The sequence below is a fragment of the Crotalus tigris genome, unplaced genomic scaffold (genome assembly GCF_016545835.1).
Source record: "Crotalus tigris isolate CLP2741 ecotype Arizona unplaced genomic scaffold, ASM1654583v1 scf7180000019004.2909048, whole genome shotgun sequence".
NCBI lineage: Eukaryota > Metazoa > Chordata > Lepidosauria > Squamata > Viperidae > Crotalus > Crotalus tigris.
In genome coordinates, this window is record NW_024097319.1 from 2856528 (window position 1) to 2872543 (window position 16016).

General features: G+C 41.7%; 1 protein-coding gene across 1 annotated transcript; it reads right to left on the minus strand.

Annotated features, from left to right (window-relative positions):
* Nucleotides 1-2250: 2250 nt before the first annotated feature.
* NTSR1 (neurotensin receptor 1) lies at nt 2251-14969 on the minus strand. Its single transcript, XM_039358200.1, has 4 exons — nt 14871-14969; nt 14226-14478; nt 4593-4683; nt 2251-3893 (listed from the first exon to the last, which is right to left on the minus strand). The coding sequence occupies exons 1-4, from the start codon at nt 14967-14969 to the stop codon at nt 3644-3646; spliced, it is 693 nt and encodes a 230-aa protein (XP_039214134.1). The 3' UTR covers nt 2251-3643.
* Between the last annotated feature and the right edge of the window lie 1047 nt (nt 14970-16016).

A 16016-nucleotide genomic window follows, 5' to 3' on the forward strand; every position in this document is an offset into this window, starting at 1 on the left:
CAATCATAAATAAGAAATGCAGGGCTGTTTTATTGTTGAAGTTCAATGAAAGAGCAAATGGTACCGTATAGTACAAAGGTTAATAGCAGAAAATAACCATTATTTAAACATGGGATGGTTATATTTGTAAGACCACTTCTTTTTGATAAACTGGGAAGAGAAAACACCCTGTCCCTTGCTTTGTTTTCTTTAAAACACAAACTATTAACAGGGAGATGGCAGCACTCATGATTATTTCATTTTATTCAATGATGGACACTTCAGACGACTGACAATATGAGGTCTCCATTGTTTCTTTAAATTACGCGTTTTTGTATTTCTGCCACAAAAATAGAATGAGAGCCAAGCTGTTACATTGAGCGAGTACAGGAATTTGCCAGCATACAGATGCTTTTTGGGAAACAAAGATTACTTTACTACTTGTAATTGCCATCTTTTTTTTTTCCCCAGAAGACCCAGGCAAGGTTCATACCAGATTGTTACATGTCTGTGGAGATTCTCAATCATCCAGGTCATGGTTGTCCCAAAGGTGCTTTTTTCAAAAGGCAACTGGACTTTCTTTTCCTTTGATAATGTTTTGCTTCTCATCCAAGAAACTTCTTCAGTTCTGAAGATGAATGCCATGTAGACTGGGGTGCAATGTAGACTGGGGTGCAATGTAGACTGGGTGCAATGTAGGCTGGGTGCAATGTAGACTGGGGTCGGTGCAATGTAGACTGGGTGTAATGTAGATTGGGTGCAATGTAGTCTGAGTGCAATGTAGACTGGGGCGCAATGTAGACTGGTGTGCAATGTAGACTGTGCAATGTAGACTGGGGTGAAATGGAGACGGGGTGCAATGTAGACTGGGTGCAGTGGAGATTGGGGATGCAATGTAGATTGGGTGCAATGTAGGCTAGGTGCGATGTAGACTGGGTGCAATGTAGACTGGGGCACAATGTAGACTGGTGTGCAATGTAGACTGGTGTGCAATGTAGACTGGTGTGCAATGTAGACTGGGTTCAATGGAGACTGGGGTACGATGGAGACTGGGGTGCAATGGAGACTGGGGTGCAATGGAGACTGGCCATCTCAGGCAACGTGAGTTAGTTACAACTAAATAGTCTGCACACTCTGGCTGCTGGACCTCATAAGGATTTCCCAGCAAGAAGCAGCAGCATGAATACTGAAAAATAAAATAGCTGAAATGACACATTATGGAATATGGGTAGTTCTTGATTTACAACCATTCATTTAGTGATATTTGAAGTTACAATGGCACTGAAAAAAGTGACATGGCCATTTTTTACACTTACGACCATTGCAGCATCCCCACGGTCACATGATCAAAATTTGGATTGTTGACAACTGGTTCATGTTTATGACGGTTGCAGTGTCCCAGGGTCAGGTGACCCCCTTTTGCAACTTCCTGACAAGCCAAGTCATTGGGGAAGTCATATTCACTTAACAACCGTGTTACTAAACTTAATAACTGCAGTGATTCGCTTAACTAGATTGTTAAGATTGTGGCAAGAAAGATTGTAAAATGGGGCAAAATTCACTCCACTGCTGTCTCGCTTAGTAACAGAAATTTTGGGCTCAAATGTGGTCGTAAGTCAAGGACTATCTGTACTACTAAGGGGGTTGGCAAAGGATGAACGAAGTCATTGTGTCTTGACAGAGGACCCCAGTTGTGAATGCAAGTATCGCTTATGAGGTGTTTCTGTCTTCCCCAACCCTTATATCAGTTCTATAGTGGAATAGGTGAGTATGTCCATGGGGCTATAATGCTTGAGCAATGGTAATTATTAAAGCTTTGGTAGGTTTAATAATCATCAGGGAGGCCTGATGAGAAGGAGCAGCAGGTGAGCGGGAAGTTGTAGAACATCTCCAGAACTTTGAGCAAATAGCATCGGATCATGTAGCATCCAGCAGCTCGAAACACAGGTGGCCTTACTGATCCATGCGCTCCATCATTACAAACGGCCATGTGAGCATGCCTCACAATTCATTGCAGTATGTATATCCTACTTTGAAATAATTATACAATTATAAGTAGTCCTCAACTTACAACAGTTCACTTAGTGTCTGTTCAAAGTTACAACAGCACTAAAAAGGGGGGACTTATGACCATTTTTGCAGCGTCCCCATGGTCACGTGCTCAAAATTCAGATGCTTGGCAACTGACTCATATATTTATGATGGTTGCAATGTCCCGGGTTTGATCCCCTTTTGTGACTTTCTGATAACCCAAGTCAAAGGGAAGCCAGATTCATTTAACAATTGTGTTATTAACTTAACAACTGCAGTGACAAGAAAGGTTGTAAAATGAGGCAAAACTCACTTAAGAAAGGTCTCGCTTCGCAACAGAAATTTCAGGCTGAATTGCAATCCTAAGTCGAGGTCTACTTGTAATAATAACTTGTTTCCCATGTTTTTTTGCTTGTTTAGGTCTTAAATATAACCCTCCACACTATGGAGGATCCAGAATATTTTCCCCCTGCCCCTGTGCTTGCTGTGAGATCAGTTGTAGCAGAAGCAATTATCACTAATTAACAGTAACTAGATTTTTTCTCCTTAAGTTAGTGTTAAAACTGTGTATGTGGGGGAAATACCCTCTCTTTATAGCAGACATCTGGATGCTTATTTGTTAATTAAGCAATTAACTCATTCATTCTATACTTCATCTCTCCAGTCTAGTGAACATTCCCAGCTCCCTTCCTCTAAGCAATTCCTATTTTAGGCATCGTATGTATTACATCTCTGTCTGAGAGTGGGATCAAGAAGTGAAGCCCTGGTGCAGAAAAATGAGACAAATACAGGTTAGTCTTTCGACTTGCAACAGTTCTTTCAGTGATCGTTCAAAGTTACAACGGCACTGAAAAAAAGTGACTGAGGACCGTTATTTTCACACTGATAACCGTTGTGGCCTCCCCACGGTCATGTGATCAGACACTTGGCAACTGACTCATATTTATGACGGTTGCAGCGTTCCGGGGCGATGTAATCCTTTTGCAACCTTTTGACCAGCGAAGTCAACGGGGAAGCCAGAATTCACTTAACGGCCGAGTCACTGATTTAACAACTGCTGTGATTCACTTAATATCTGCGGCAAGAAAGGTCGTAAAATGGGGCAAAACTCACTTGACAAAGGTCTCGCTTAAGAAATGTTGTGCTCAACTGTGGTTGTAAGCCGAGGACTCCTTCTATATAAAACCACAACCCTCTTCTTTCCTAGAAAAATAAAATCCTGCTAATTCTTTGCCTCCTCCCTATAATTTCAAGATAACCAGGATAAGTGATCTTAATCTCCTTGCTGATGGCACTTCGAAACCAAGAAACCAAGTGAGTACGGTAAAAGAGGCATTCAAGCTTGGCCAACATTGACTCCATGGATGAAAAAGCTTCCTGGAGAACATCAACAGGCAACTTCTATGCTGGATCGACATGACAAAACATGGAGATATAACTCACAAAAGCCAGAGGCCAAGGCAGGAACATCACCTCAACGTTGACCATAGACACCTATTCATTCCAATGGACAGCAATCAGCTAGACATGTTCATGCGGTGATGAAGTTGGAGGCCATGTCTGAAAGCAGGACAGAGCCCTGTCTTTTTCCTTCCTTCTTTTCCTTCCTTTCCTTCTTGGCAGTACCGAAAGCTCAATAGATAGTTTCTCTGGTGACCTGGCTAGAAAAAGTATGGTTACTAGAGATGCTGTTGGATTTTCTGTTGAACTTGGTTCTCTTCTTCTTCTTTCTTGACGGCAGGCATATGGAAATGAAGGTTGAAAAGAAGATCTGGCGGAAGTTGGTGGAGACCAAGTTGTAGAGGACCGGGTTAATTGCTGAACTAACATAGAAGAGGATGTTTGTCAGCATGTAGAAATAGTGGTAGAAGTCATAAAGGAAGCTGGGAGGAAACAAAAAGAGGAAGATGTTCTCAGTGGAGTAGAATTCAAGAATTATACAAGTGGCTTGCCCTTACTGTAAACACAGCCCAATTCCAAGAACCACCAAGAACACTCTAGCACTGATCAGGTTGCCTAGTTGGGTAATGAAATGTCTGAAAGAAAACAAACAAGCTTAGAGAGCACCAAGGACCCCACAATCCTCCTTCTCCTCCTCCTCCTCCTCCTCTCTGCAAGTCCCACTCCCTTCTAGCATGGATGATGTTACCTAGTTGGGTAATGAAACATCTGCAAGAAAACAACCCAGCTCAGAGAGCACCAAGGACCCCACAATCTTCCTCCTCCTCCTTCTCCTCCTCCTCCTCCCTCCCTCCCTCCCTCCCTCCCTCCCTCCCTCCCAGCTCTGATGTCACCTAATTGGGTAATGAAACACCTGCAAGAAAACAACCCAGCTCAGAGAGCACCAAGGACCTCTCAGATAAATCTTCAAATTGCACCAGAACTTAAAAAAGCCCATTGCCCAGCTATTGTATAACTGAGTCCCCCCCCCCAAATACTCATGAGTTGGGATTGGCCATGGCATTTATGACTCACTAGCAAAAGAGGAATCCACAGACGACATTCAAGATGTTTTGGGAGAAAAGTCTAGACCATTGGCCTGCTGATCTCTGTAAAATAATGATAGGAATCAAATCACTTACTCTGACCACTGTTTTTCTGAGATATAGCAATACATAAGCCGCCGCACATGATAGGGAAGCCAGCACACCACAAAGGCAATCACAACGGCACCTGAAATGGAGAAGGAAGGAATAATGAAGTTAGCTACCCAGTCTGTAAGGTGAAAAAACATAGGTAAAGGTTTCCCCTGATCTATTATGTGCGACTGTAGCTGGGCAGTGCTGATCTCTGCTTCTTAGAGCCCTGATAGTGCAGCACTTAGAATGCAGTACTGCACTTCTGCTGTCTGCTGTCTGCCAGCAGTTCAGCAGTTCGATCCTAACCAGCTCAAGGTTGACTCAGCCTTCCATCCTTCTAAGGTCGAGAAAATGAGGACCCAGATAGCTGGGGGCAATAGACTGACTCTGTAAAAACTGCTTAGAGAGGGCTGTAAAGCACTGTGAAGCAGTATATAAGTCTAAGTGCTATTGCTATTGCTTAGCTGAGGGAGCCAGCGTTGTCCGAAAACTTTTCTGTGGTCATGTGGCCAGCATGAAGTATTACGTGACGTATTAATACCACTTTACAATGCCTTGGTAAGGCCACACTTCGAATACTGCATCCAGTTTTGGTCACCACGATGTAAAAAAGATGTTGAGACTCTAGAAAGAGTACAGAGAAGAGCAACAAAGATGATGAGGGGACTGGAGGCTAAAGCATATAAGGAACGGTTGCTGGAATTGGGTATGTCTAGTTTAATGAAGAGAAGACGAGGGGAGACATGATAGCAGTATTCCAATATCTCAGGGGCTGCCCCAAAAAAGAGGGAGTCAAGCTATTCTCCAAAGCGCCTGAAGGCAGGACAAGAAGCAACGGATGGAAACTAATGAAGGAGAGAAGCAATCCATGCCAAGGAGAAAGAGGAACACAATCAGAAGACACTCTGAAGGCTCTGTTGTGAAATGCAGCTGAAATTTTATTTTCAAGGGGTGAACAATGCATTGCTAATCTTTTAAATTGTCCCTATGTCTGGAGTAATGGTCTCCTGTCAAGGCAGTGAGGCATTTGAATTATTTCTGCAATGGATCAGACTGCTTGGGGGCTCAAGCAGAGACTATTTATTTAGCATATGAGGAGAACATGATGGAAGAGAAGTAAACATATATACACAGTCTACGTAATTAGAATAGAATAGAATAGAATAGAATAAACATTATAGAATAGAATAGAATAAACAGATTGTAGAATAGAATAGAATAAACAGATTGTAGAATAGAATAGAATAGAATAATTATAGAATAGAATAGAATAGAATAAACAGATTGTAGAATAGAATAGAATAGAATAGAATAGAATAGAATAGAATAGAATAGAATAGAATAGAATAGAATAGAAGCTGGAAGGGACCTTGGAGGTCTTCTAGTCCAACAGGGATGCTGCAGTGGTTCTAAGTGCAAGGAGCAGTCGTCTCTTTTTCAGGATTCTTGTAACTTCGAACAGTCGCTAAATAAATGGTCATAAGTTGAGGACTGTATAATCATTATAGGGATGATATTTTAGCCCTGTAATTTACCACTACCTCTGATATTTGTCTGTTTGCTTTCAACTTCCCCATCTAGTCCAGAATCCTAGGATTCGCTGGTTGATTCCTATCCATGTCAGACTCTGATCTGACTCTATTCAGTCTCTGTTCAGTTCTTTATCAGATGCTGCCAATGGTAACGCTTTTGGCAAGAATTGTTGGTATTTGGCACTAACCTCTTATTCCACCACTTGGAATGCAAGCTGGTGATTTGTTTCTCTACCGAAGTGTGAAACCTGTCAGAATTGCAGCTCCTGATTTCAATTATGGAACTCCAAATGGCACATTGCCGTGAAAAAAACCCATCTCTCCATTTGAATTTTAGCCAGCTTTTTTTCCCTCTTTTGCTCAGGGACATTGTCAACATTGCATTTCAATCAAAGTCAGATTTTAAAAGAGAATGACTTTTGGGTCATGTTCAAATGACTTCATTAAGGGTTACAAACCTGGGCTGTAGTTCTTGAGATGGCCACTCATTGGCAGCAAAGAGATATAAACATCTAACTCTCTGCTCCCCTCTGGTGGTCAAGACGGTACAACTAGTCCAGGGATAGGCAGCCTTGTCTCTTTTATGACTTGTGGACTTCAGCTCCCAGAATTCCTGAGCCAGCATGGCTCAGCATGGTAACCTCTCCCTTTCCCCTCAGCATGGCTGGCTCAGAAATTCTGGGAGTTGAAGTCCACGAGTGATAAAAGAGCAAAGTTGCCTACCCCCGGAAGTAGTCCATGACATCTGACCATTAAGGAGCCTGCCCATTATGGTTGTATGTCATGATGGTCATAAAAGTCTATGACACTTTTATGGTGGTTGTTAAGTGAACATGGTGGTCGTTAAATGAAGCAATGGTTCGTTAAGAACTCAGTTTTGACAAAAACTGAAAGTAAGTGCCGGTTTGGGGTAAAATCATTGTAAAATGCAGCCACATGATTGCAGAATGCTGCAACCAGCTGAAAATGTAGTCAAGTTGCTGAGTGCCCAAAATTTGATCATGTAATCACAGAGGGGTTCCAAATCTGAGTCATGTCCCCTTTCTTGGGGCTGTTGTAACTTTGCTGGCTAAGCAGCCAGTTGTAAGTTGAGGACCTACCTGTAGCCCTGCATAATAGAGGTTTAGTGTTTAGATCTGTGTTTGATTCCTGCATGCAAACTGGTTTCAAGAGAAACAGAAAAGTTATCAGAACATAGTTGGAAGGGACCCTGGAGATCTTCTAGCCCAACCTCTTGCTCAAGTAGGAAACCGTATACCATTTCAGAAAAACGGTCATCCAATCTCTTCTTAAAAAACTTCCAGTGTTGGAGCACCCACAATTTTGGGAGGTAAGACATTCCACTGATGGATTGTTCTAGCTGTCAGGAAATTTCTCCTTAGTTTTAGGTTGTTTCTCTCCTTGATTAGAATAGAATAGAGCTGGAAGGGACCTTGGAGGTCTTCTAGTCCAGCCCCCTGCTTAAGCAGGAGAACCTATGCCATCTGAGACAGGTGATTGTCTAGTCTCTTCTTAAAAACCTCCAGTGATGGAGCGCCCACGATTTCTGGAGGCAAGCTGTTCCACTGGTTAATTGTCCTCACTGTCAGAAAGTTTCTTCTTAATTCCAGGTTGCTTCTCTCTCTCTTTTTAAAATATTTTTTTATTTTTCCAAACTCTCCCCCATACATATGCCATGATATTTATCAGATGTTAACTTACATTCTTTTAACATTCATATATAAGATACTTTTAATAAAATAAAATAAATACATACACATGACTTTTGGTGTTGCTCGCCCATTTCCCCTTTCACTGTATCCACACTCCTTCTTCTCTACCTTCTTTCTCCCTTTCTTCTCTTCTCTACTTCCCTCTTCTTCCTCTCCTCTTCTCTTTCCTTCACCACTCTCCTCCCCTTTCTCCCTACTTCTCCTCTTCTCCTCCAACCTTCCTACTTCCTTCTCTCCTCCTTTACTCTTTTCTCTTTCCTCTCCTATTGCTTCTCTTTTTGATCACTCTCCTGCCTTCAGGTGCTTTGGAGAATGGCTTGACTCCCTCTTCTTTGTAGCAACTCCTGAGATATTGGAAGACTGCTCTCATGTCACCCTTAGTTCTTTTCATTAAACTAGACATGCCCAATTCCTGGAACCGTTCTTTGTAGGTTTTATCCTCCTTCTCCAGTCCCCTCTTTCTTTTCTCTGCACTCTTTCTAGAGTCTCAACATCCTTTCTATATCGTGGCAACCAAAACTGGATGCAGTATTCCAAGTATGGCCTTACTAAGGCATTGTAAAGTGGTATTAACATTTCACGTGATCTTGATTCTATCCCTCTGTTAATGCAACCTAGAACTGCGTTAGCTTTTTGGGCGACTGCTGGCTCCTATTTAAATGATTGTCCACTAGGACTCCAAGATCCCTCTCACAATTTCTACTTTTGAGTCAGGTACCACCCTATATTATAGCTGTGCATTTATTTTTTCTTTCCTGAGAACCTTACTTTTTCCAACATTTCATTTCATTTTGTTAGATTGCGCCCAATGTGAAAGTCTGTCCAGATCCTCCTGTATCTTAAGCCTATCTTCTGGAGTGTTGGCTATTCCTGCCAGCTTGATGTCATCTGCAAATTTGATGAGTTCCCCATCTGTCTATACAGAACTGTACAGACAATTCAGCACAAAATTAAAAAGTTTTTATATTATATAAAAAGAGTCTCCTTGCAGTGAGATAAACGGCAAATCAATGTAATAAATAAATAAATGAATTTAAAAAGATATAATTCCAACATTGATTATGATTTTCCGTAAGAGAAAAAAGCAATAATTAATTCTCTGTGAAACAGACTAAAATTTCGTAACAATTGTTTAAAGGTTGGATCAGGATGGAGACATGATGAAATGACGTTATTCAACCTAATCTTGGTTTTGCATTTGTTATTATGTCTTTCACATTTCGCCTCTTTAGAAGACAGAACTGGATGATCTGGAAGAGGCTTTTTTTCTGCTTATTTAGGGTCGCTGATACTGTATTATTAGGCACAATCTTATATTTTATTCACTCATCTATCCAAATATCCAGGTCTCAGTAAATGAGTAATCAATTAGCAGTGTCTTTATGTTAATTTGTAATATTCTATGCAATCCTTGCTCTTAACACTTTGTAATCAGGGGAAACTGTGCCATTGGTTGTATCTTAAATGAATTTGCCGATAAAGAAAGAGTGAGAGATCAAAGGAGAGCAAGGATTCTGTGTCCTTGGATACATTATTTCAACAATATTATGCAGGCATGACTGAAAATTACATTACTGACTTTTCTTTTAGGCATCTTAACATAATTTCATTAATAAATTAATACGTGTCTGGATTCCATTTTTTTAATGAATTTTGTATCTCTTTGAATTTTATGATGTATTTATTTGCTTAGAAAGTGTGTGTAATAATATATATATTAATCCATGCAATGCTGAAATGGTGAATATATATATAAAATCTTAACCATTTGATCATTGCTTGGATTTTAAAAAAGGTATGACTATTATTATTATTATTATTATGGATCATCGCACAGTCAGCCAGATGTTCAGACTGGATTTGGCATTTTGTCTACCTATCGAGTCCTTACCCAGGACCTGGATAGGCAGATGTGGATGTTTGATGGTATTACAGGTATCGTCGCAGGATGGAAGCAGTTCCTAATAAGGCCGCCTTTTGCAATTGACTAATAGCAAATTTGTCAATGCCAATGGTGTTCAAGTGGTGCTCCAGTTGTTTTGGGATTGCACCCAAGGAGCCTATTACTATTGTTACTACCCTTGCTTGCTTTTGCCACAGTCTTTCTATTTCTATTTGTAGGTCTTTGTATTTTGTTATCTTCTCCAGTTCTTTCTCTTCTATTCTGCTGTCTCCATGCACTGCCACATCCACTATCCAGACTTTTTTGTCTTTCTTATCGACAATTGGTAAGTCTGGGGTGTTATGTTGCAGGTGCTTGTCTGTTTGAATTCTGAAGTCCCAGAGCAGTTTAATTTTATCATTTTCTATGACTTTCTCTATTTTATGATCCCACCAGTTTTTGCTTACAGGCAAGTGATATTTTTTGCAGATCTTCCACTGCACCATTGTTGCTACTTTGTCATGCCGCTGCTTGTAGTCAGTCTGTGCAATCTTCTTGCAACAGCTTACCAAGTGGTCCACTGTTTCTTCAGCTTCTTTGCATAGGCGGCACTTACTGTCTATTGCTGTCTTCTCACTTTTGACTTTGTATGCATTTGTCCTTAAGGCTTGGTCTTGTGCAGCCAGAATTAGTCCCTCGGTCTCTTTCTTCAATTTTCCTGCTCTTAGCCATTGCCAGGTTTTATTGTTATCTGCTTTCCCATCTATTTTTTTCATGTATTGGCCATGTAGTGCTTTGTCTTCCCATGCCTCTATTCTGTTCTTCATTTGGTCTTTCTTGTAGGCCAGTTTGTTCTCTCCAGTAGTTAGTAAGACTTCCTGATATACTAATTTCAGTGCATCTTCATCATTGTTCTTCAGATATTCTTCCAAAGCCATTTTTTCTTCTTCAACCATCTGATGTACTTGTATCATTCCACGCCCATCTATTTGCCTTGGTAGATAAAGTCTATCAATGTCACTGCGTGGATGAAGGGCATGATTCATTGTCATTATTTTTCTGGTCTGCCTATCCATTGCTTTTAGTTCTGCTTGAGTCCAGTCCACTATTCCATCTGTGTAACTAATGACTGGGATTGCCCAGGTGTTGATTGCCTTTATGGTATTTCCTCCATTGAGTTTGGATTTTAAGATCTTCTTCACTCTCTTGATGTATTCACCTCTAATCTTTTTCTTGACTTCAGTGTGCTTGATGTTGTCACCTTGAAGGATACCCAAGTATTTGTAGTACTCTTCCTCATCCAGACTCTTAATGTTATTTTCGTGGGGCATCTTGATTCCTTCAGTTTTCATTATTTTTCCTTGTTTGATAGTAAGTGTGGCACATTTGTCCAAGCCAAACTCCATTACAATATCTTGGCTATATATAAGGACAGTGTTGAGCAGCGATTCTATTTCAGATGATGTTTTTCCATACAGCTTCATATCATCCATGTAAAGGAGGTGGAATAGTCTGGCAGATGTTTTTGATGTTTGATAGCCATGTCCTGAGTTATTCAGTATTGTTGACAGAGGAAACAGTGCAATAACAAATAGTAATGGTGATAATGAATCTCCTTGAAATATTCCTCTCTTGATATTAACCTCTCCCAGCCTCTCACCATTGATCTTCAACTGTGTCTTCCATTGTGCCATCGATCTTTGCACAAATTTTCTGATGTTTCTACTGACTCCTGTTATTTCTAGGCACTTGATTATCCAGTCATGTGGCAGAGAGTCAAATGCCTTTTTGTAGTCAATCCATGCCACATTCAGGTTGGTCTTCCTTTTCTTGCAGTTTTCCAAGATCATTTTGTCTATTAGGAGTTGATCTTTTGTTCCTCTGCTATTGGAGTGGTTTCCTTTCTGCTCAAGTGGAAAGAGATTGTTTTCAACTAGATGCTGTTGTACTGCATCAGCTACCACACCAGTTAGTAATTTGAAAGTTGTTGGTAAGCAGGTAATTGGCCTGTAGTTACCTGTGTTGCCCCTTTTGCTGGATTTTTCATTATTAGGTAGGTTTTCCCAGTTGTTAGCCACTTTTCAATTTCTCCTCCTTGTAGTATATGGTTGAATTGTTTGGCAATGAGTGGGTGTATAACAGTTAGATGTTTCAACCAAAACCCATGCAGTTCATCTTCACCTGGTGCTGACCAATTTTTGATTTTTTTTGCTCTTTTTTCTACCATTTTTGTTGTTATTACTAGTTCTTTCATTTCAACTTCTGTTTTATTTGCATCCACCTCTTTTTTATTATTATTATTATTATTATTATTATTATTATTATTGATCATCGCACAGTCAGCCAGATGCTCAGACTGGATTTGGCATTTTGTCTACCTATCGAGTCCTTACCCAGGACCTAGGATAGGCAGATGTGGATGTTTGATGGTATTACAGATATCGTCGCAGGATGGAAGCAGTTCCTAGTAAGGCCGCCTTTTGCAATTGACTAATAGCGAATTTGTCAATGCCAATGGTGTTCAAGTGGTGCTCCAGTGGTTTTGGGATTGCACCCAAGGAGCCTATTACTATTGGTACTATCCTTGCTTGCTTTTGCCACAGTCTGTCTATTTCTATTTGTAGGTCTTTGTATTTTGTTATCTTCTCCAGTTCTTTCTCGTCTATTCTGCTGTCTCCGGGCACTGCCATGCCCACTATCCAGACTTTTTTGTCTTTCTTATCGACAATTGTTAAATCTGGGGTGTTATGTTGCAGGTGCTTGTCTGTTTGAATTCTGAAGTCCCAGAGCAGTTCAATTTTATCATTTTCTATGACTTTCTCTATTTTATGATCCCATCAGTTTTTGCTTACAGGCAAATGATATTTTTTGCAGATCTTCCAATGCACCATGGTTGCTACTTTGTCATGCCGCTGCTTGTAATCAGTTTGTGCAATCTTCTTGCAACAGCTTACCAAGTGGTCCACTGTTTCTTCAGCTTCTTTGCATAGGCGGCACTTACTGTCTGTTGCTGTCTTCTCAATTTTGACTTTGTATGCATTTGTCCTTAAGGCTTGGTCTTGTGCAGCCAGAATTAGTCCCTTGGTCTCTTTCTTCAATTTTCCTGCTCTTAGCCATTGCCAGGTTTATTATTATCTGCTTTCCCAGCTATTTTTTTCATGTATTGGCCATGTAGTGCTTTGTCTTCCCATGCCTCTATTCTGTTCTTCATTTGGTCTTTCTTGTAGGCCAGTTTGGTCTCTCCAGTAGTCAGTAAGCCTTCCTGATATACTAATTTCAGTGCATCTTCATCATTGTTCTTCAGATATTCTTCCAAAGCCATTTTTTCTTCTTCAACCATCTGATGTACTTGTAGCATTCCACGCCCACCTATTTGCCTTGGTAGATAAAGTCTGTCAATGTCACTGCATGGATGAAGGGCATGATTCATTGTCATTATTTTTCTAGTCTTCCTGTCCATTGCTTTTAGTTCTGCTTGAGTCCAGTCCATTATTCCAGCTGTGTATCTAATGACTGGAATTGCCCAGGTATTGATTGCCTTTATGGTATTTCCTCCATTGAGTTTGGACTTTAAGATCTTCTTCACTCTCTTGATGTATTCACCTCTAATCTTTTTCTTGACTTCAGTGTGCTTGATGTTGTCAGCCTGAAGGATACCCAAGTATTTGGGTATTATTATTATTATTATTATTATTATTATTATTATTATTATTACTATTATGCATATCTACATGGCATCTGCAGAGGTCATGCAATCACTGATATACAAATATAATTATATTGATATATATATACTTATATTTGATATATATGTATTATACACACACACACACACACACACACACACATGCTTTATTTAAACTTATATTTGTATATCAGTGATTGCATGACCTCTGTAGATGCCATTTAGATACGCTAAATAACAACAACAACAACAACAACAATAATACACTTTCCAGACTCTTTATCATCTTTGTTGCTCTTTCAACATCTTTTTTATATTGTAGTGACCCGGTTGGATCCAAGGATGACCTCTTGAGCAGGAAGTGCACCACTGGGCATTATGGATTGCCACAATCAGACATCAAGAACTACTTGGATTCAACCACTGACCATTAATCAGTGGAACAACCTGCCTCCAGAAGTTGTGAATGCTCCAACACTGGAAGTTTTTAAGAAGAGATTGGACAGCCATTTGTCTGAAATGGTATAGGATTTCCTGACTGAGCAGGGGGGTTGGACTAGATGACCTCCAAAGTCCCTTCCAACATTACTACTACTACTACTACTGCTACTACTACTACTACTACTACTACTACTACTACTACTATTATTATTATTACTAACCCAACCAGTTCAAAAACCTCCCAGGTAGTTTGGGAGTATTGGAAGTTTCTTTTCTGGAAGAAACAATGCATCATTTCCAGGCCACAGGGGCCAGACCTCAAGCTGTACGCATAAATTGAATATCAGATACAGGAAGGTGGCCTCCAATCAGAGGGGTACATACGTAGAACTCGAACCCCGTGCTTCAAGGTCTGAACGCGCCCAGGTTCCATGGACATGCTAAGCATGGTTTGCTGTCCTCCAATGGTGCACACTTGGTTTTCTTGGGCCGCTTGCTTAAACATGATGATAAGTTGGTTGGCTATGATGGTGTTGAGGATGGAGATAATGGCCATTGGGAAAACGAAGGAGATGAAGACGTTGACCTGGATCAGAAAGGAAGAGAGGAAAAAAAAATAGAGAAATCTTGTTAGCATCTAAAGGGGAGAGAAGAGATTAGAGATTTAGGCACTGGTGGGATCCATTCTTTCCAGTAAAATTGCTATCATAGGTGGTCCTCAACTTACAATCATTTGTTTAGTGACTGTTCAAATATTCAATGACTGTAGGAGATGACCATGCTGAGCTCAAGGGAAGAAAGTGGCCTTTAGTTCCTGAGAATGGAAGAGATCTCTATCAATGTTTTTATTGTGCGATTTCTACAGAGGTGGCGGTGGTGCGGAGGCCGATTGCAGGTGTGAGCAGGACAGCTGCGCAGGGCAGATGTACTGCCTGGGGCTGGAACGGAGCGGAGCTGGGCGGGACTTCGTTGCCGGCTCCACTCCAGCCCCGGGAAGGGCCTCTGCCCTGCGCGGCTGTCCCATCACACCTGTGATCGGCCTCCGCGCTGCTGCTGCCACTGGCGCCCACAATCCGCCTCTCCTCCAGGCCGGGGCAGCACCTCTGCCCTGCACAGCTGTCCCATCATGCCTGCGATTGGCCTCCGTGCCGCTGCTGCTGCTGGCGCCTGCAATCTGCCCGGACTCCCCTCCACCTGCTTTGCACAGCTCCTCCTGGGCCCCCTTTGCCCGCTGTTATCCCTCCTGCCATCATGCAGGATAGGGTTGCTGCCCCCGCCCTGGTGCTTTTGTCTTCCCCAAGCGTTTTTTTTTTCTAACCTCCCTTTCAGCTGCATTCTGTTTCTCCGTTTGCTTCTCAGCCTTCGCCAGGTGTTTGTGGGACTATCGGTAAAAAAAAAAAAAGTTCCATCAGACTTTCTAACTTCTCACGAGATCTTGCGAGAAGTTAGAAAATCTCATGGAACTTTTTTTTTTTTTTGTCCCACAAACACGTGGTGAAGGCTGAGAAGCGAATAGAGAAATGTATAATGCAGCTGAAAGGCAGGTAAGTAAAAAAATGCTTGGGGGAGGCGAGGGCATCTGGGCCAGTGGTTCTCAACCTTTCTAATGCCGTGACCCCATAAAACAGTTCCCCATGTTGTGGTGACCCCCAAGTGGGTGTGGCCACCAATAAGAGGGAGTAGGACAGCTAGGGAAAAGGGAAAAAAATGGCGGACTGCGTTGTTTGGTGACCCCCGTGAAATGGTCGTTTGACCCCAAATGGGGTCCCGACCCACAGGTTGAGAACCACTGATCTGGGCGGAGGCAGGCCCAGCAACCTTACCCTGCACGGCTTCGGCAGGTGTCTGGCAAGGGGAGGGAGGCAACAGGCCCTGCCCCACCCGTCGCATGGAGTGCCCTGCTCCTGCCGCTCCCCCCATCCCCACACGGCACCTTTTTTCCAGCTCTGACGCGTAAATCCTCCGCTACTGTGTGGGACTGAAAATAAAGTTCAATCAAGCAATTCCACCTTTGTGAGACCTTTTTTTCCTCGCGAAAAGTTGAAATTGATTGATTGAACCTTTTTTTTTTTGCACATGGTGGCGGAGGCCTAGGACTGGGGTGATGGCACGCGTGCCCACAGAGAGGGCTCTGCGTGCCACCTGTGGCCCGTGTGCCCTAGGTTCGCCACCAGG